This window comes from Rhinolophus ferrumequinum, chromosome 24 (assembly GCF_004115265.2).
Source record: "Rhinolophus ferrumequinum isolate MPI-CBG mRhiFer1 chromosome 24, mRhiFer1_v1.p, whole genome shotgun sequence".
Taxonomy (NCBI): Eukaryota; Metazoa; Chordata; class Mammalia; order Chiroptera; family Rhinolophidae; genus Rhinolophus; species Rhinolophus ferrumequinum.
The window spans coordinates 41927764-41948623 of record NC_046307.1 but is presented as its reverse complement, the minus strand read 5'-3'; the positions used below and the strand labels follow the sequence as shown (position 1 = coordinate 41948623).

The window sequence follows — 20860 nt, the reverse complement described above, 5'->3', positions numbered from 1 at the left end:
ACCGAGTGTGGAAGAACTTGCATCCACTGGTACAAGGCTGTGTCTTGTACTTCATGTCAGCCAGGTACCTGGTGACGAGTGGTGACTGTTACTGTGGATGACACTGTAAGATCTGCACATTCAGCCACCTGGACTCTAGTTTCTTTAAATCTGCATGGAGGGAAAAGACAAAAGACAGCTGGGATTGCTCGTCTCATGCGAGCCCGGCTCTGCCCTGCGTCCATCACAAAGAGCCATCGTGGTGTTTCTGTGACCTCCGTCTGTAGAGGCTCCAGCCTTGCCGTCTACAGGTAAGCACACAGTGCAGGCAGGCCCCCTGAGGGGCTTGCCTGCTCACAGGCGTTGAACTTTAGGAAGCCAGGACATTTGAAATGGTAATTCTGACCTTTGTAGCTCCTCCACTCACGCAGCTGGATGATCTTTGGTGTTTTTCAGGCAAATCTGGAAAGTATTTGCTTTTCCACATGTATAAGACTTTCTTCCCTATTTGATTTTCCAAACTGTAAAATTTGGGAGCTTGACGTACACTATTTTTTTTTTTTTTTGGTTTGTTTTAAATCTGCTGCATCCCCACAGAGGGATGAAAATGTCCCTGGGAAGATGGCTTTCGGGGGGGGGGGGGGGCCCTGTGGTCCCTGCCCCTGAGTGGCCTGCAGCTCTTCAGGGACGCTCAGTGTCCACGGTCCGGGCCCTGGGCTGGCTTCCTTCATTATGGTGAGACAGGGACCGCTGCTGGAGGGGCCACAGTGGCACGTGGGCTGGGGGGTCATTTTACAGTCGTTCCTCCTGGGGCCGGTGAGCAGAGCAGGTGTGCCAGGACGGCTGGCCCTTCACCTTGAGCTTATGAGGGTCTTCGGCAGTTTCCCACATGGCGCCTGAGAGCAAGGCTTTCCGGGGTAAGCTTCTCTTGGTGAGTGCTCACTAAAATTCCCAATCCGGAGTCTTCCCCAGTCCTGATGGCTCACGGTCTCTTAGCCTAGGCTGAGTGACACCGGGGTGGTGACCTCGAATCCTCCGAGTGACACTGTAGAAGTGACCACGGGTCCTCCTCCAACCTTCTTGCTGTGTCGGTCATCTGGACTTCGCATCCCCTCGCTGTTCGGCACCACTTCTTAGCTGGGGAAGTGGCGTCTCTGCACTGTAACCAACCCCCCACAGCGGCAGCCTCCTTTGCTCGTTTTTTTACATGTTCTAGAAAAATATATTAATTTTTAATAGAAATAGAAGTTTTAGGTTAAAACATTTAAGAATCCTGTGATTTGGGGATTTGATATGTAAAAGTTTTTTTTTTTTCAAAACCATTTCCTGAACAGTCTTATTTGTCTTTGGAGTTTTTACCAAACTCGGAGTCGCTAGTGCCTCTGGGCGTTCTAAGTTCAGACCTTCCGTACAGGAGAGCTGCCTGTGGCCCGGGGCCCACCCCAGGAAAGCCGCCTGATTGCAGGCCGCTGGAGGGCGGCAGGAAGGGAGGGAGGGCCGTGAAGGGCTCTGCTGGCCGTCTGTGAGTCATGCTCGCTGGCTCCCCAGCCTTTCCTTCAGCATCTGAAGGGCCTGGGGAGCATTTTCCACCACTGAGGTTGGGACTGGGCCGCATGGGCTTTCTCCCTCCCTTGGAGCTGGGCCGCACAGCAGAACTGGGCCAGGTTTAACACTTCCGGGGGTTCTGAAAGACTCATCGCACCCCGCAAGATGTAACCACATTTTTTTTTTCTGTTCTTGAGTCTTTCATGTCTTAAAGGACTTGGTAACAACCCTTAAAGAACATTTTGGGAAAAAGAGAGGTCTCCAGTAACACTACCCAGACGCTGGGGCTATTTTCATTCCTCGTCCTGTCCTTGCTTAATAACATGAACAACTGGAACACGTGCCATTGCCACTTGCTGTGTGTCAGGCCTGCACTCAGTCTGCTGTCACTGCCTCTGGGCTCCTGCTGCACGGAAGCCAGTGAGGGGCCTGAGATTCAGTAACTTGCCCCAGGCCCCCACCTCCCCGTGCTGTCCCTACAACGCATTCTCAAACCACATCTGTCTGATTGCAAATCCTGCGCCTTTCGCTGCGACCCGTCCCATCTGGTCTCTGCCATTTTCATGTGTCACTGCACCATCATTTTTCACGTTCCTCCATGGACCAGTTTAGTGAGCATTTAGTGTGTTAGATACTGATACTGTGCGTGCTTCTAATGTCTTCGCTTTGACTGTCTCATTGAATACTCACAAGAAACCTGTGAAGCATCTACTGTAATTACCCCAGTTGTCCTGATGAGGAAAACAGGGCTGATGCATTAAGAGATTTGCCCAAAGATACCCATGCTGAGAAGTGTCCTTTTAAACGGCCATATAACGTACCTCCATATGGAATATACACCATAGTTCATTCCCCATAGGGAGCACATTAGCCGTTTAGAGTTAGGATGTAGGTCTGGTTTTTATAACAAAGGTCAAAATAACAAGGATGAAGTTGATTTCTTTTGCATATTTTTATTTATATCAGTGAGGAATAAATGAGCTGTTTCATTCTCTGACAACTTCCCAGTTGGTAAGGCGGGTGGTGGGATCTGTATTTAAGGATGACATGGAAGGGAAGGGATGTGACGGCCCGAGCCACTTGGGCTCCTTACTGGCCGAGCCGGGCCAGACCCAGCCTTCCATGCGGTGACCTCTGACCCGGGGCTGAACACCGCAGCCCCACATGGGACCGAGGCTTTACCAGTTCAGCCCCACTTCCAGGAGCCTTTGGGAAATGTCCAAGCCTGGAGCAGACGCCAGCGTGGCAGCTTTAGGGTGAGAATGTTCTTTAAAAACAGCTGGAGTGAGACATAATTCACATACCCTACAACTAACCCACCTGCATCGTTCGAGTCAGTGGTTCTGAGAACATTCGCGGAGCTGTGCAGTCGCCACGGTCGATTGGCGAACATGTGCATCACCCCCGAAAGAAACCCCACGCCCGGTGGCACTCGGTGGGTCTCCACTCCCCAGCCCACCCCTCACCGCCAGCCCCAGCCCATACAACTACCAAACGACTTTCTGCCTCTGAATCAGGCCAAGAACTCTGTAGAGATCTGACGGGATGGCCTGCACAGGCCCCGCTGGCTGGTCTGGTGCCTCCCGGTGCCCGGCGGCCCCCAGCCTCTACGCTCTGCCCGCCACACAGGGGTTCTGCGTGAAGGCAGGTGCGTGGCTGGGTTTCGGGCGAATGTGGAGCATCTTCAAGAGAACAGCAGTAATTGCAAAACATGCTCATTAAAAGTGCAGCGAGGGCCCCAAACCAGAACGAAAGTCTTACAGGGAGAAGAATTGGCAAAGGCTGCCGGCACCCTGGGGAGACACCTATTCAAAATTAAGTAGCTTCCTGGTGTTTTCTCCTCCTCCCAGGTAGGAGAAAGCCTGCCTCAGGATAATTTTTGAAAGAGTGAGTCAGGAGATGCTTTTGAAATAGCTATTGCAATAAATAATATGACAATGTTCATTGTGAAGCCTTAATTGGAAAATTACTGTTATATAGTAGTAGGAACTGGTCCCGCTAGTACCCCTGATTGGTGGTATTGGATTTTCCTGCTGATCTGTGCCCACAGCCCTGACCTAATGCTGCTTGATTTGACTGGAAGCTCTAGCCTGTGTGCATCTGTTATCTGCAGCCTTAGTTTAGGGAACTGGAATGGACCTTAAAGAGGGTCTCTTCTGGTCAGAGCACCCCCTTTTGTCAGCTAAGACCGCAGACCGACGAGGAGGTCGGGTGAGCGGGTCTGCCGCCCTCCTTCCTTCATGATAGCTACCTGAGTGGGGAGCGCGTCCCCGTGCCTCACCACACTCACAAGTGGGGGGTTCTTAGCTAGGACTTGAAGGCAGAAGTCAGGCTGAGACGTGCAGGGCAGGGACTAGAGACAGTCTCAGATGGCGAGCTCCCCGGCTTCTCTCCCCACGTCGCCCAAGGTCACACAGGCTGTGACTGGAACCGGATTTGCAGGTGCCTGGGCTGCAGCACTTCCCTCTGGATGCTGCACGCCTCTTGCCTTCACCCTAAACCATTTTCTAAGATTGCCTGTCTGCCTGGTGGCCTGTGGAATAGGCTCGAAGCCACACCCTCTTTCGAAGGGCCTGGGTGACAGTGTAGGGAATGATCTCGTAGGAACACAGGGATTGGAACTGTGGCCCTTTGGGCAATTGGTGAAATGAGGCTTGTTTCATTCATTTGCAGCAGCTGAAAGAGACAAATGGTAAAGAGCCATAGAAACTGTCTTTCAATACTTGTCATTGTCACTGCCTTCATGTCTAACACTGTAGCACAGGTGTGTATGTGCGCATACACCCCCACTGTTCATTCCGTCCTGTCGTTCACAAGCGGAGCGCACCTTGGCCTGTCTCAGCTCAGTTGTGTGGTGCCCCAAACTCAGCTTCCTTCTCCGGTTTGGGGACGCCTGGCCCATCCTTGGACATGAGCTGGGATGGGTGGTGGCTCCGTGACTTACCCCACTGACACGCCTTCAGGCCTGGAGAGACTATGGGCCACAGAAAGCATCTTAGCAAAATGTGTGATGTAACTTTCTAGCCCAAATACTGATGGAGAAAAGTTCTGTCAGGTTGTGGGGAAACTGAAGAAAGTGGAAAGGACATCAGTCGTTTCACTATGCCTTACAAGAAGAAAATTGCGGAATCCTTTTGGATAGCTTTGGGTAGCCGTTTACGCAGCACCATAGGGTGATGGGGACTGCACACTACAGATATCCCACCTTCTCCCGTCTCCCCAAATCAAGACCGCAGTTTCAGAAAGCAGTTTCGGAAAACACTATCAAGATCCCTTTGTTCTGATTTTAGGTTTGGAAATATAAAGCCAGGGCCTGTAGGTCAGACTGCGTCCTGCTGCTCCACGCCCGGCTGCCGGGCTCCACCTTTGTGACAACATGGCAGCCACTGTGCTTGGATCTGGAAGAATGAGTACTGGCCAGTGGAGCCAGTTTGAGTTACCGCTCTTCCCCGAGACGCAGGTGGCTTTCAGAGCAGGTGCATAGATCGCCGCGTCGTGTCGCGAGAAGCGGGTCTCCCTGACGGGGAGGCGCAGGGCTGCCCCGGAGCCCGACAGGGCGCCCGCTGTCCACCTTTGATGATCTCAGAACCTATGGGACCTATTCTTAAATCTTGTTTTTTAAATACGAGTTTACTAGGAAAGAGAATTCAGATGAAAGGGGTGTTTGCCGTGTCCATGGGAGGCTGGCGGTAGACGGGCTGTTTAAACATTGCCACTGAATTTAAAAAGCGGGCAGGCGTGGACCAAGCAGCCTGACACCGTGAAAGGCTACAGTGCTTCTCGTGTTAAATCACTTGGCATGATCTGAACGCCTTTCTGAAACCATTAAAAGTGCGCTGAACATGGATGTTTATGTACGGTATTTTTTACAAAGAGCCTTTTCTAAACAGTTGCTACAGGTACACTGTGTCGCTCATCTCTGTGTGGGCAGCCTGCTTTCAAATTTGGGTTCTTGTTTTGAACTAAGTCATGCAGTTAGCAGCTGGTTGGTAATATGTCAATTCAGATTTCTGGAAGGTGTGCTTAGTAAATAAGGCCTAGATTTTGTAGGTACAAGTTTCTTAGCGGTGGGTGCCCTTGGGTTCACACACACACATGATACGTGAGGCTGCCTGCGGTGGTTTGTGAGTGTGCAACCATCTGCCAGCAGCAAAGGGCAGGTCTCGGCTCATAAGCCCAGAACTAATTGTGAAGCCAGCCCGATAAACTGTGCTCACCGTGCCATCACTGTCAGCTCCTAGGCGAGCTTATGGGTGGTATTGCTGCTAGCTGGTCATGCACCATTTGCTCCAGATCTTCTCAGTCTTTAAACCCGCTGCACAAACGGTGTTCGTGATGTCAGTTTCCCAACAAGCGCTCTCTGTGGGGCAGAGAGTCCCATGCAGTGTGACAGCCGTGATCACAGCAGACAGGAAGTGGCTCTGTCTGTCTGGGACCTCTGTTGGAGATGACATCATAGGTATTTGTCTGGGGCTATTTCTGTCTCTTCTGTTCACATGTGCAGTAAAAAGAAAACTGATGTCAGTGCTAGTGTCCTGATGAAAGCATGAGAAATACGATTTGAGCACATGAACCATGGAGTGATCATGAGAGACGAGTGACGGAAGTTACCGTTCCTTGGATGGACTGGAACATTCCAGATTGACTCCTGGCTTTCTGCCCTCATTGCTTCCCGTGCCTCATACCCTGCTCTCCTCCTGTTGCAGGTGCACTTTTCGGTTCCCCAGCACGGCTATCAAGATCCAGTTCACGTCACTGTACCACCAAGAAGAGGCCCCGGCGTCGCCCCTCCGGCCGCTCTACCCACAGATCTCCCCGCTGAGGATCCACATTCCGGAGCCGGACCTCCGGGGCTTGGTCAGCCCTGTCCCTTCCCCCACTGGCACCATCAGGTATGCAGCCCTTGGCCCGCCCACCAGGAGCGCTGGCCATAGGGACCCGGTCCAAAACTGGGTCCCTGTGCTCTAGCAATGTGTCTGACAGAGGAAAATGGCACAGATGTTGTGCGTTGTGTACAGTATTACCTGTTTCTGGAAAATTGCATGTGAATGGAAATTTTGAAACTGTTTTGAGAGCGTCAGGGGACCTGACTCCTTAAATGAGTCTCTGGAGACTTCTCCTATAAAGGGAAGAATCCTCCCGTAATTCATCACTTTGCCAGTTTGAAATTTTGTATACGAGAGCCTTTTAAAGCAAGCACAGGTATGGTTTTTTTTTAAGACATTGAAACTATTTTAAAGTAGTATTTTTGTATACCAGGATTTGGTGGACTTTGTTTTTCTAAACTTTGTGGAAATTCTTTGCGAAGTTTTAGAAATTAATCTAGATTTTGAAGAAAGGAAAATCCCCAAACTTTCTCATCCTTGGCATGTTACAGACATAGGGGAAGGTTGCAGGGGGAAACCTGTAACCAGAGGTCCGTGTGAAGGGCGACATGTTGAGCTGTCAGCTCTCAGTGGCACAGGTATTACTTGTGACAGCCATTGTCCTTCTGTCTTCTTCCCATTTTGTCATAAAGCATAGTGAAAAGACCTGTTCGAGGGTCAAGATTTAATACTTTTTAATACCAGTTTACTGCTTCACTAAGGACGTTTCAAAATGAAGCTGGCTGTCTCCCTTTCCTGCGTGTGTGTGACCTCAAGGGGCCGTGACCGCGAGCGCATTCGGTGCTGGAGCCTCGGTTGCTGCCGCAGCACCAGCAGCTGTTTCCACCGGGTTGTGCATCGTTGTGCCCATGTCAGCTCGGTGGAGAAAGCAAACTGGGTCTTACTATGGCTGTGAAAATGGCTTCGATCTCACACACCCCCTGAAAGGGTCTCGGGGGTTCTTGGGCACTTCTGTGAACCCCACTCGGAAAACCCAGTGCCCTGACAGCTGGAGTTTTGCTGCCCCTCCGTGTCACCAGGCACAAGCCCTCGTCTTGCTCCTGCCCCCCCTCGGTGGCCCATGTCTCTCTCTTAGAGGTTCCCCTGTGGAGTCAGGTGCTGGTTACTTCCTGTGTAATAACCGGGGTGTCGCCGTGCCCTTTGTTTCCTCCCGGACACACTGCTTACACATGGGAATTGTTTGCGTTGAGTTGCTTGGAGTCAGCTTCTCCAGAGCCAGTGATGGCTGCGTCTTTGTCCTGCAGAGTGGGGACACGACAGCGGTCACAGTGGCATGGCCTAGGACTCCAGTCGGGGCCTGAGTGCTGGTTCTGGGAGAGCTTCCCAGCGGGGGCAGGTCCCTGCAGCCTCACTGGGCCTTGTTTTCCGTCGGTGAAGCCCGCGCGCTGTTTATCTGTGGCCAACACTCGTCATTGCATCTCTGTTGTCTGTGACGATGACGATGAGTCCTAAGTGCTGAAAACCTCGTGTGTACTGGGCCCTGTGCTAGCACAGTGCACACAGGACTGGACTCGGTCTCTACAGCTTTACGAGATGGACTCTCATTTCAGATTTCTAGCAATAGCCGTTCTAAAACCCAAAATTTAGCATGTGATCTCATTGGTTTTTCAGACACCTAACTTGAATTTCACATAAAACATGAGAACTCCATTTGAGTTCACGATTAAGTTGTGCTATGAAAATGGTCTTACATTTTCTTATATGTGTATAACTTATACATAGGTAAAAAAAAAATTATATGCACTAAAAGGATGTAGCCACTTTGGAAAGTAGTCTGGCAGTTCCTCCAAAGATTAAACAGAGGTTTACCACAGGAGCCGGCAGCTCACTGGGTCCTAAGGTCCATGCGAAACACGTACACGGGTTCATGGCAATGTTACGCTATTCGTAATGGCCACAAGTAGAAACAACTCAGATGTGTGTCGGCTCATGTGGGCTCTTACAATGGAATCCTGCTCGGCCATAAAAAAACATGAAGTACTGATACCTGCTTCAATATGGATGGTCCTTGAAAACTTGCTGAATGGAAGAAGCCAAGGCACAAAAGACCACACATTGTAGGATTTCCTCCATATGAAATGTGCAGAACAGGCAAGTCTGTAGAGAAAGAAAGTGGGTGAGTGGCTGCCGGGGCTGGGGTAAGGGCATGACTGCCGACTGTGGTTAGCAGGTTTCTCTGGGGTGCTGACAGCGTTCTGGAATTAGACACCTGGTGATGCTTCCACAACTCTGCAAATACACTAAAGACTACTGAGTTGTGCACTCGGATATACCACGTGAATCAGTGAAGCTGATAAAAACACGTACTGACACTTTTTCCAGTAGCACCTTAAAGCTGCTGCAGGAATGGACAGTGTTTCCCGCGCTGCTGGGAGCCGAGGTCTTGTGAGAAACATGCGCTGTGTTCTGTCGGGTGGGCAGTGAAGGGCCTTCCTTACACATCCAGTGGAAAGCCCTGGATTATTGTTATTTTTTTTTTTAAGATTTTTATTGGGGAAGGGGAACAGGACTTTATTGGGGAACAGTGTGTACTTCCAGGCCTTTTTTCCAAGTCAAGTTGTTGTCCTTTCAGTCTTAGTGGTGGAGGGCGCAACTCAGCTCCAGGTCCAGTTGCCATTTCTAGTTGCAGGGGGCACAGCCCACCATCCCTTGCGGGAGTCAAACCGGCAACCTTGTGGTTGAGAGGACGCGCTCCAACCAACTGAGCCATCCAGGAGCTCAGTGGCAGCTCAGCTCAAGGTGCCGTGTTCAATCTTAGTTGCAGGGAGTAGAGCCCACCATCCCTTGCGGAACTTGAGGAGTTGAACCGGCAACCTTGTGGTTGAGAGCCCACTGGCCCATGTGGGAATCGAACCAGCAGCTTTCGGAGTTAGGAGCATGGAGCTCCAACCACCTGAGCCACCGGGCCAGCCCCAGCACTGGATTATTAATAATCAGTTTGTAACCCAGCCAAGTAGACACTTTTGAAGGGGAAAAATGTTTGGGTTTGTACCTGGAGGGCTTCATAATATAAATATGTTTATTTCCCAGTCATATTCCAAATCAAAATAGTAACCAACTGGTTACGATATTGAAACAGAGCTCTGGGTATTGAAGTTGCTTCTGTGTTAGAAGGGAGGCCGTGGTTCTTAAAGGAGCTAAGGAGACATTTTTACGAAGCAGAATTAAGCAGGTGTTGCTGGAGCTGTTGCTCTGAGAGTCAGGCAGTGGTGTGACTGCTGAGGCAGCCACTCAGCCTCGTTTATATTTAACTTGCTCTTGGGGCTGGAGTTGGTCAGGTGGGGGTGGTTCTGTCCCCTCTCTGTCCTTTTATTTGAGGACTGCCCAGGAGGGACAGCTTCTTGTTTTAATTTGGTGAAATATTTGTGGAGAAAGTAATAACTTTGGGACAGGCTTTCTCACTTTTTGGCCTTTAATTGTCATCAAAAGGGTTTCTGTTTACATCCGTTTATCTTAGTACTGTGGAATGCAACTGAGTGTTTTAGACGCCATTGAGGTTTTGCTTGCCAAGGTCCTTTTCGTTGTAGGGGAGGAGCCCGACTATTTACAAACAGCCCTGGCCCGCCCTACCTCTCCTCCCTGGGACCCTCCCCAAGAGACTGAGGCAGGCAGTCTGCGCCCCTCTCGGGTGGTGTGGGAGCGGAGCGGAGCGGCTTCCCAAGGAAGCTGGCCCTGGGGGAGGGCCCTGGCACCCTGGCAGCCGGGGGCCCTTTCTAAGAATGCAGGCTGAGCCCAGGGTGCCCTCACTCCTTCCGTCTGTTTTCCTAATTTGGTGTGACTGCGCCCGGCTGGTCCCATTGGCCAGCTCGGTCCCTGCAGTTCCGAGACCTTGGTCAGATTGGTTTTCTCCCTGGAACCGGGTTTCTCCTGCACCTTGCCCTGAGCCCCTGCCCTCTGCAAGATTTGGGGAGTGGCTGTACCTGTAGGAACCTTCTCCCCAATAAACAGCCCCTGCCCTGCCCTCCTGACCCAGCTGCCTGTTTTGCCTTTTTTGCTTCCCCTGCGTTACTAGGGTGTGTGCTTACCAGGATGTGTACGTGTGTATGTGTGTGTGTTTGGGGTTTTTTTTTCTTCTTTTTTTCCACCCTGAAGTACTCCACCCAGAAAATGAATGAACACTTTTTGAAATAAATTTTGCTACCTTAAGCAGTATTTTGTTGACTTTGTTTGTTTTGTTTTGCAAAGAAGTGGTGCTTTTAGGAAAGAAGAAATTGGTTAATCATTTTCCGGGTATTGCAAAAACAGTCTAAAAAGTGCTGCTTTGAGTTAGAGTTTTAAGAAAACTGCCAAAATTAAACCAGAAAAAGACACAGCACAGAATAACTAAATTTTGCTCTTAAGAGCAAGACTTTAGAAGCTATTTCTTTAGGAAGGCTTTCCTTGATTTTCTAATACAAAGATCAAAAACGAAAGTAATTTGTTTACTGAAATTTGGCAGAGGTTAGCAGAACATGATATAAAACAAAAAGCAACTGACTTCAAAATCTAAACCACTCTTAATCATGACCTTTAAGCAGTGTTGGACTTTATTGCTAGATAAAATTCAGCCCCAGCTGTTTGTTTGGTTCTGCGATGTTAGATAGCTCTCAGGTTTGGAGGTTATCAAGTTTACATTAGAAATGCTTTTGTTTTTCTGACAAACTCTGGATCTTTCCTGAAGAGTGACATATCCTGCTTAAGGTGTCTAGCTGCAGCCTTTCCTCGCGTTCTCAGCCTGATCTCCAGAGGAGTGTGGTTGGGGGGGGGGGGGGCCTTTAAACTACGCACAGCAGGGCTCCTTGCTGGCTGCTCCAGGAGACTTAACCATTTGTGGGTCACCTAGAGGGCCATTTTCCTTTTCCGTACCCCCTTGCCCCACCCACACCCACCTGGTCCCTTTTCTATTCTGAAAACCTTGGAGGAATAAACTTGGTTCATTCACACAGGAAGGTGGAACTGCTGTGTATGGTCCCTTCTGCTCAAATCCCTACCAGGGTGTTTTTTGGCTCTAAACTGATGAGAGAACGTTGAATGAAGCTTGTACCTAAGTTTCTGTCTCTGTTGGAGAGCTGCTGGGAGTGGCGTTTCCTGGTTCTTGGGTATATCTCAGGGGGCCCTTTGAAGGATCACGGTTAATATTTTCTTAGGTGTGCCTGCTGGGCAACACCCGGCCCGTGTGGGTACACGGTGGCCACAGAGCCCTGCCCAGATTCCACCCTCTGGGATTTGGGAAGCAGGAAGAACCTGGAGGGCAGGACTGAGGGGGACACGAGCGGCCCCCCCCCCCCCCCGTCCCCCCATGCACAAGGGAGGGCCGCTCCGCAGAGTGAGTGTGAGCTTGGTTGCGTCTGGGCTGAAGGTAGATGGACTGCTTGCTGATTGGGTTTCTCTGGGGCAAAACACATGTCAGAAACTAGTCAGTCTTTTAAAATAGCTTCCCAGGCTTTCACAGCATTGAATTTACCTGCAGGTAACACAAACATCCTTTAAGACAAGAAACTGGCTTCTGTGACTGTTGTTTCCTTATTTTTTTTCAGATCACAGAAATACTATGTATGCATTATACAGAATTCAAACATTTCAGAACATGAACCGTTCCCACAGTGGCATTCCCAGAGATAAGTCCATGGGGTGCATCTTCCTCTCAACATCCTGCAGAGCTTATCAACAGGTGTCATTATCTGTTATCCCCCCACAAAAGACCTGTAGTGTTCACGTGGTCCCGCAGCCTGATAGTTCCCTCCTTTCACACTGTGTCTTGCAACCTTTCCGTGTCACTGCATCTCAGTGGCTGCAGAATGGCCTGTCTCACGCCTGTGCCGTAATGTGCTTCCTACTGAGGGACGTGTGGCCGCTCACGGTCCTCCTGTCACAGTGCTGTGATCACCTTCTCACAAGTCAGTGGCACGTCAGTTGTCTGAAATTGCCTTTCAGAAACGTCTAAATAGTCTAAATATTTTCTACCGAGGCTATTGAATGCTCAGATTTTGTTATGTTGTTAAAAATATGCTCTTTACATCAGGCCACCAGCATTTCAGAACAATAATAAAAATGAAAACTGTTACTGCAGTGCATGCCAGGCCTGTGCTGAGACTGGAAACACAGCAAATCCTTTAAGCTCTGCAGTAACCCTGCGAGGGGTAGGCATTGCCGTCCCCACTTTACAGATCAGGAAACTGAGGCACCCAGCAGACTGTGCAGAATGGTGGAGTGCTGTTTAGGTGGTGCCCGCAGGGATCCTGGCAGTACTGATTTATTTCATTCTTGTTTTGTAAAAGCTTATTTTTATCAAAGTAATACGTGCACATGGTGTAAGAATTCAGATGGTCCTGACGGTAGAATAGCAGTGCCCTGGCTACGTCCCTGTCAGTCACGGCCCGCCCAAGACAGTCCCTCTGTCTTGATTTCTTACACATCGCTCAGTTTCTCCAGTTTGGACATGTAGATTGACTTCCATGGCGGAAGTTAAGGATTTAACCTTTCCTCCCCACCCCATCCTCCCAGTAAGATTCCATCAGAACTGTTGCTTTAATTCAAGTTGCATTTTCCTCAGCATAACTGTCTAGTGTACTAAGAACTGTTGCCTTTTCCTCAGTAACGTTGTAGTAGTTACAGCTTTTTCCCTTCTGGTGCTTTCTCTTGCTGGTCCTGCCCAGGAGTTGTATGGTGCCCTTTCTGAGCTTGCTTGGATCTCCATGTACCCGGGATCGGCGCCCATCCCACCCTCAGCCCAGTGTCAGTGTCCGTCGCTCACACCTTCACTGAAAGACCTTCCTCTGGAGCCCAGTCCCACCCCTACCCCCCACCAACCCAGGTCGGGGCACCTCTGACTCGGACGTGATCTTCCCGTCATCCTGGGACTTCCTTCTTCCCTGACTGTCTTTCCCTTTCTCCATCTGCTGCTTCATTTTAGTGGAGAGACATCCTCTCATCACTTCCTGGAAGAGGGGACAGGAGAGGTAAATTAAAAACAAAAAAAGTCTTCCATGCCCGAAGATTATTGTTCCCCATTTACACTAGATAGTTCCACTGTGCATAGAATTCTAGATTGAAAACATCTTTCCCTCAGAATTTCCGTTGCAGAGGTTGAAGGATACTGCGTATCCAGCCTCAGCACAGTCCTGGCATGTATGGCAGTAAGTTTCCGTTTTTATTACTGTTCTTAATCGCTTGGCGTGTTGCTGTTAACTCCCCTCTGACTCTCAGTCCTTTCATGCAAGGTGTCCCCTGGACGTGCTTGGCTCTCCGGGTGTCTGCAGCCCACTGCTCGCGAGGGCTTATTTCCGTCCGCTGGGCTGGATGTGTAGTGGGGCCTTTTAACGTGAAGACTCATTTCCTACAACTCTAGGAAATGTTCTCACTACTTCTGTCATTTTTTTCCCTGCATGTCCTTGTTCTTTTGGTGCCCTTTTCTTTCTTGTTCTCTCTTTTACCTGCTTTCAGGGCGATTTCCTCGAGTCTCTCCTTCCACCCTTCATTAAACTTTTATTTGTCCTCTTTTTAAAAAAGCTGAAGAGCATGTATTTCCTGGTTCTCTGGATGTGCTTCTAGTAGTGTCCTCACCGGCTCCTGCTCACAGTCTTCCTCCTTCTCTGGGGTGTTAACCCTGTTTTCTCCTGCTTTGCCATCTCCGTCTTCGCCCTGGCCCGTCCTGTCTCCTGTCTCCGGAGCCCTTCTCTGTGTTTTCTTGGGTTCTGTGTCCTGTCTGGTAGCCCAGCCCCTCAAAAGCAGGTGTCCCTCGGCCAGCTGGTACTATAGGATGATCAGCTATACACCTCCAGGAAGCTGGAGAAAGTTAGGGGGTGAACCTGTAAGCTTACTTAATTGGTGTTTTGAATAAGAAATCCTATATACTTTAATTGAAGCATCTGTTTTCTAGAATTAAAAAATTCCTAATTTTCAAAAATCTTCAAAAGACATTAATGAAAAGCAGAATTACCACTTACCGCTGTATTCATTAAAAGTGTGACCTTCCACCTGAGAAGTCTCTATCAGCTCAACGGCTGTCCTATCAAGGAGCTAATTATATTTTTTAAACTGAAAATGAATAACCTAAAATCTCAGTACCCTTCAAAAAAACCCAGCAAGCTGAGGTGCTAGAAAGCTGCTTGGAAGGTCTCTGAAATGTTGATGTGGCCCCTCCTGTGGATCCTGTCAGGATGACTCTGGGGGCAGGGATGGGAGTTGTGGAGCACAGAGACCCCGCCCCCACCGCCTTCCGGTCCAATGTTTAGGGTGTAGTTCAGGGTGTAGACTCTCCTTGGCCTGTTCCCATAGCACCTTCCCCCCCAGGAGTCCGCAGGCCCCCTCCATCCCAGTGTGCAGGGCGGAGCAGACCTGGGTGCGTCTGACAGTCTTCAGCCTGTACTTTTCTCTCTGGCAACACTGCGCCCACGGCTGGGCGGCCCCATATTCCCACGAGAGTTTCAGAGCTGTGAGGTTGTCGTGTGGGGCAGCCTGCGGGGTCTCTGGTCCCGCTCCCCACATAAGAACGCGGGACATGGTGAGGCCAAAAAGGAACACCCACGTAGCCACAGATAGGGGGGTCACACCACTATAGTCTCGCTGGCGGCTGGGTTGGAGACACAGGAAGCAGCAGCCACACGATCCGCAACCTGCCATCCACTTGTCTCTGCCAGCCCACCTCACTTGCTAGCTGCAATCTGCTCTTGCTAGCTCAGCCACCATCTTCTTGCTAGGCCCCATTTTCTCCTCGCGTAGCCACAGCAGTTATATTAGTGGTCAATGGCTCGTTGGTTACAGCTGACAGCCAACTAGTCACAGCTGACGGCCATCCAGTCACAGTTGATGGCCATTTACTACCTGAGCCAGCATCTTTCCACGTGAGGCCGAGAGCCTGGAAACTGCACTCCTGGCTCTGTCCCCACAGAGGTCCATATCCCAGGAGGCTGGCCTGTGAGGTCCTGCCACCTGCACAGTTTTCCCGCAGCTCCCGGGTGCTTTCCAGCTCCAGCTCACAGTTCCAGGCAGAGCCAGCCAGCAGGTATGTGAGTCCATGTCGTGGGCCTGTTGAGAATCGGGGTACCACAGAGAAGGTTCATTGCTAGCTCCAGGGGTGGACGTCTGTTGGCTGGCCCAGCAGTGGCTTTGGGCCTTTTGTCAGATTTGTTTTTCTCAGCTTGAATTCTTATCACCATAGTAAGACCTGGAAACACTTTCTCCTGTGATGCTGTCCATTTTTTTCCGATATTGTAAACAAAGAATGTAAACATTGCCAGGTTTGTCTCAGATGGTCACAGAAGTCACGTGTTAGACCTGGGTTGTCACGGGGCCAGTGTGGGTTTGTCCTGGCGAGACCGTGGCCCAAGTCCAGAGCAGCTGCTGGCAGGACAGGCCAATCTCGAGGAGTCACCACTCTACCTGAAACAAACGGAAATTCAATTCGGAATTGTTTTCCATCAAAGGGGACTCGGTGCCTGACAGTCTGAAGTGCATGTTCAGCTCCCTGTCCACCTTTAATCTGAAGTTGGGAGACAGGCACTCTGTCAGGTGACATCTGGTGATGCTTTACCAGACCCCGAATTCAGACTTGCCACACACCTGGGCTATTGGGGGACCCCCCTGAAGTGAGCGGTTCTTTGCTTAAGCCTGGCGTCCCAGGGGGACCCAGCATGTCTTCTCTCTCCCATCCCCTCAAGAGATACACGTGTGTGTTTGTACTTTAAGATAATTGTTTTCAGGTTTTGCTGATTGACAGGGAGCTTTTCAGTGGAGTAGGATCAAGTTCTCATGTGGGACACTGACTGTCTTGGTCAGTGTCCCCAAAGCCCAGTGCCCCCGTCCCTTGGCCCATCTCCCCTGAGGCCGGCTCTGAACTGAGCATTTTACAGCCCTGCGTCGCTCCCCTTACGTGGCACTTCGCCTGCTCCTTCCCCTCAGGAGCTGTGATGTCAGGGCGCCTGGGTGCCAGGCGCAGCCCTCGGCTGAGGCCAGCCTGTGGGGACAGCTGAATGGGGTTCATTGAGAAGCTGCTTTGAGGCCGGAAAGCCCATGTGTGCAAACGCACGTTCCCCCGGCTCGGCTTGCCGGGCGGGCTCTGGGGATCGGGCAGGAACTGCCCAGCTGTCCCTGTTTACAAAAGCTTCGCCAGAGACGGTTTGTCAGCACAAGCCGCCCAGCAGTCCAGTGTGGGGCAGAGGCTGGCCTGTTCCTATGTGTGACAGCTTTGACTGCCTGTCACTCCATTTGAAGTCGTTCTGTGGGGAAAGACAGCCCTCGCTCTGGGTTTAACAGGCAGCATGGCCCACGTGCCTACGCCCAGGAGTCGCTGTGTCCCCTCCACTGGTAAGGGCGCCCTGTCCCTCTCACGCAGGGTCACAGCTGCCTGCCACCAGGTTGGACACGAGTCTGTCTCCAGGAGGGTGGTGTGTTTCTGACAGTTCTCCACCGCGTGCTCCAGAGTAAGGCCTCGTGTTTGGGAGCAGGGGAGCAGTCTGCAGTGCCTGGCAGAAGGCAGCCCAAAGAGTCTTCAGGAAAAGCCCCCACGTCAGGCTGCGTGTCCACCAAGCGCTTGGCTCCCAAGTGGACACATTTGAAAAGCCTGGTTTTGAGTGTGTGATATCACTAGTGCGATCCTTTCTTTCCCCGTCCTGCCTAACTTTATAAGCTTGGGTTTTGTGTGTTTGGTTCAGAATTAAATTCAAAAAAGGCTGCCTTTATCCTTGCTTCCTGCCTCTAAAAAGCTCATTCACTGTTGTTGGGTAAAGTTTCTGTCCTCACACACAGCACGTGCCTGTCTCTGCCATATTTGGGGACTCTGGTGGAGAAGAGACCAAGAATCCCCAAATAAGGGTTCTTACAATTGTGTTTGGCTTACATGGCAGATTCATTACCAGGCGGGGATACTGACCATAGTTGAATTTATCACTCATATCAGTCGCCAGGCAGTTCTCAGTCGCAGTGTTTTATTCTTTCGTTCACCCTTCCTCAGTAGCGATTTCTTGAGTTCTCCCACCTGCCGTGTGCCAGACACCTCCCCCCCCCCCCCCCCCCCCCCCCCGCTTTGGACCGGTGACAGGAGGAAGGTTCCGGCATCCCGGAAAGGGGGCGGGGGTACCATTTGAGCTGCAGCCGTGGGGGTTGGGAGGCATCTGGTTGTTGAGACAGGTTGCGGGGCAGACATGGAGGACACACAGGCGTGTGGGGCGTGACCAGACGGCTCTGGGTGGGGCACTGGCCTTGGGGGCGTTTGTGCAGGAAGGGCCTCCTGGCCCCATGATTGGTAAGTGGGAGGAGGGGGCCTGTGGTTCCATGGAGGCAGGTGACCGAGGGACTCTGGCTAGCTCCCAGCAGGGGCACTTTTTACCTGGGTTTGTTACCCACTTTTAGTGAGTTCATTGGTTTTCTCTGAATATTTTGTAATAGAATTTTCAGAATCAATATTTTGGTGTGGTTTGATAAGCAAAATCCACCGTGTTACTAAGAAGAAATAGACCTAAGCCTGTGGCTGGGGAGCAAAGCCCCAGCGGGCGGGCTGGCTGGCAGGGGTGCGAGGACCGGGCCCCAGATGGGCACGGCCTCGGAGGGGGAGCCCGACAGGTTTCCAGCCACGTGTTTGGTTGCACTTCCACCTCCTCTGTCACTGCAGACTGGGAGAGAGTCCTGTGGCCCTGAGCGTCCAGGAGGGCCCGGGAGGCTTTCATCCAGCAGGTGCACATCCCGGGCGCCTCCGCTGAAGTCCGCGTTCCCTGCCCTTTGGCTCACAGCGCCATGGTGTGGGCCGTCCTGCTGTCATGCCCCTGCCGGCCGGGCCCGCAGCGCCCTCTGCCAGCCGTCCTGGTCGTGGACTCTGTCATGTGACTCTGGTTGCACTTGGCTGTCCTTTATCAAGTGTTGGTGCAGTGTCATGGTAACATAGTGTCGTGAATTTCTGCCCCCCACCCCCAGTCATCCAGGGAGGTGCCGAAATCCTGTTTCCTACATGAAGTCCTCCTCAGGATTGTGAACTTAGGACATGTCCTTTCTCTCCACAGTGTTCCCAACTCCTGCCCAGCCAGTCCCCGCGGAGCTGGGTCCTCCGGCTACCGCTTTGTCCAGAATGTGACCTCGGACCTGCAGCTGGCAGCAGAGTTTGCTGCGAAGGCCGCCTCGGAGCAGCAGGCTGACACGTCCGGAGGGGACAGCCCCAAGGTCTCAGCGGGCAGGGCGCAGAGGGCCGCCTGGGGACGGGGCGCAGGGCAGGGGCTCCAGTGACGCTGTGGGGCCGCTGCCCTTCCCAGCCCATGTCGTGCACTTTGCTCGTGTGCTGGCACCACGGACCACGCTCCCTCCGGTTTCCTGTTCCACCCACTGTTGATGGAACAGTCTCAGACTGTTTTTCTCAGAACAGTCTGAGAAAAACAACAGGTTTTTTTTGCCTTACAACATTGCATGTTAGTTCATTCCCACCTGATAACTTTTAACATCAATTTGTAGAGGAGGTAAGAAATTCCAGGATAAATGATGAGGAAAACCTAATTTTTCCTTCCCTGAGGCGGGAAAGGCTCTTCCTAGTTTGGAGCAAGCACGTTGGTGGAGCAGGCTCCGGTCTCCGGGGCTGGTCCCAGGAGACACGCTGTTGACCTCCTATCCCTTCCGGAAGGCCCTCTCCACTCCGAGGTGACAGGTGCGTCGGTTGGACTTGGGAACTCTCCTCGGGCTCACCCTGTGCTGTCTCCTTCCCGCAGGATGAGTCGAAGCCGCCATACTCCTATGCCCAGCTCATCGTGCAAGCCATCTCCTCCGCACAGGATAGGCAGCTGACGCTGAGCGGCATCTATGCCCACATCACCAAGCATTACCCGTACTACCGGACGGCCGACAAGGGCTGGCAGGTGAGGCCTGAGCGGCTTCCTCAGAACCAGAACTCTTCCAGAGAAGCAGGAGGGGACAGGGATGCCGTCCTTGGGGACCCGCAGTGTGTCGACAAGACTCGCACCCCAGTGCGTCCAGAACAGGCTTCCCTCCCTCTGAGGCCCAGACACGTGAAGATGGTGCATCTGCCGTTACCTTTGTATGCTGTATGCGTTACAATCCTGTGCTAGTTTGGAACTGTACCGTATACATTACTTACAGCCATCCGCGTGTATAAATGCTGTGTTTTTCTTTGTGTGGGACCATAAGAGCTTTGTCTACACTGGGCATGACCACCATGTCACACTTCTTTATATTTCTCCATAGTTGTCTTTCCCGTTTGCTAGTGGATTCAGTACGAGTGTTGACCCCGGCTTACCTTTCTGTCTTGCTTTTTCTATAAAGCACGGTCATGACACTGTGCTGAATTTTCATGGGAAAAACTACCTGTGCTTTTCTTTGCACATGTTTCATGCCTTCCCTATGAAACAGTTACCTGGCCAGCCCACAGGGAGCCCTTGCCGGCAGGGACCGCAGGCTGCTGCCACCTGTGGTCTCGCGTCTGTCGTGTTCTAAGGTGGGCAGGTTGGGGTTCGTTTTCTGATTTACTGCTGATGGGTGACTGTCTCTGCTTGCCTGCAGAATTCTATCCGGCACAACCTCTCCTTGAACCGCTACTTCATTAAAGTCCCTCGTTCCCAGGAGGAACCTGGGAAGGGGTCTTTTTGGCGAATAGACCCTGCCTCAGAAGCCAAGCTCGTGGAACAGGCCTTCCGGAAACGGAGGCAAAGGGGTGTCTCCTGCTTCCGCACCCCCTTTGGGCCTCTGTCGTCCAGGTGAGCCTCTGCTCTGCTGTGTCAGGAGCCCAGCTTCCCAGGTGTCCACATTCACATTGGTATTTGGGGCACTTGAAAACCATCACGTGTTCTTTTTCTGAGAGAGAATATCTTGGGCCAGTGAAACCTGTTGTAAAGTCACTAAACTGCTCACTACACATCTAATGTGTCAGTTCTCAGAAGCTGAGCTGTGCACAGTGGTGGGAATGGCGTCTGAAAATGGCGGGGGGCGCTGCAGTGGTGCTCGGGTTTTCTGTTGGAGGGAAACGGTGAACCACCACCCTCTTCACTGATGGACGGAGCGCTGCGTCCTGAGAAGGACAGACGGAAGCAGAGCTCAGGCAGACTGTCAGCAGGAAAGCAGATGTCAGGTTGGGGCCCCTGTCTCCCTTGGCCTCTCCGCAGGCCCAGGCGTGTCCTGCTGCACCTGGGCATGGCCAGCACAGTCCAGAGGGCCACAGGCTGGTGTAGACAGGCCCATGATCTTGCATTGATCACCAGTCCGGGAAAAGCGTGGGCAAAGAGATGGAGAGAGGCTCTCAGAAATTCTCACATGGAAGGAAGTATTATCATCTGATGCTTCCCATTTCAAGATTGTATTTCAAACATGAGTATACAGAAAACTGCTTCAATATTCAGAAATTAATTTCTGGTACAGGGTCTGTCATCATTTTCACTTGTCAAAGTAGAAATTGGAACAAAGGTGAGTTGGTCGTATAGGTAAGGTAGGGATTCAAAAAAGTATTTTAATAACATTTGGGATGTTTCAGCTGAGCTCAGATT

General features: G+C 51.4%; 1 protein-coding gene across 1 annotated transcript in view; it reads left to right on the top strand.

Annotated features, from left to right (window-relative positions):
- The window catches only part of FOXK1 (forkhead box K1), a 62589-nt gene that overhangs the window by 31331 nt on the left and 10398 nt on the right, over positions 1-20860 (top strand). Inside the window, 4 exon segments of the mRNA XM_033095852.1 lie at positions 6231-6416; positions 18383-18539; positions 19076-19222; positions 19884-20077. Coding sequence (XP_032951743.1) covers positions 6231-6416; positions 18383-18539; positions 19076-19222; positions 19884-20077 — 684 coding nt within the window.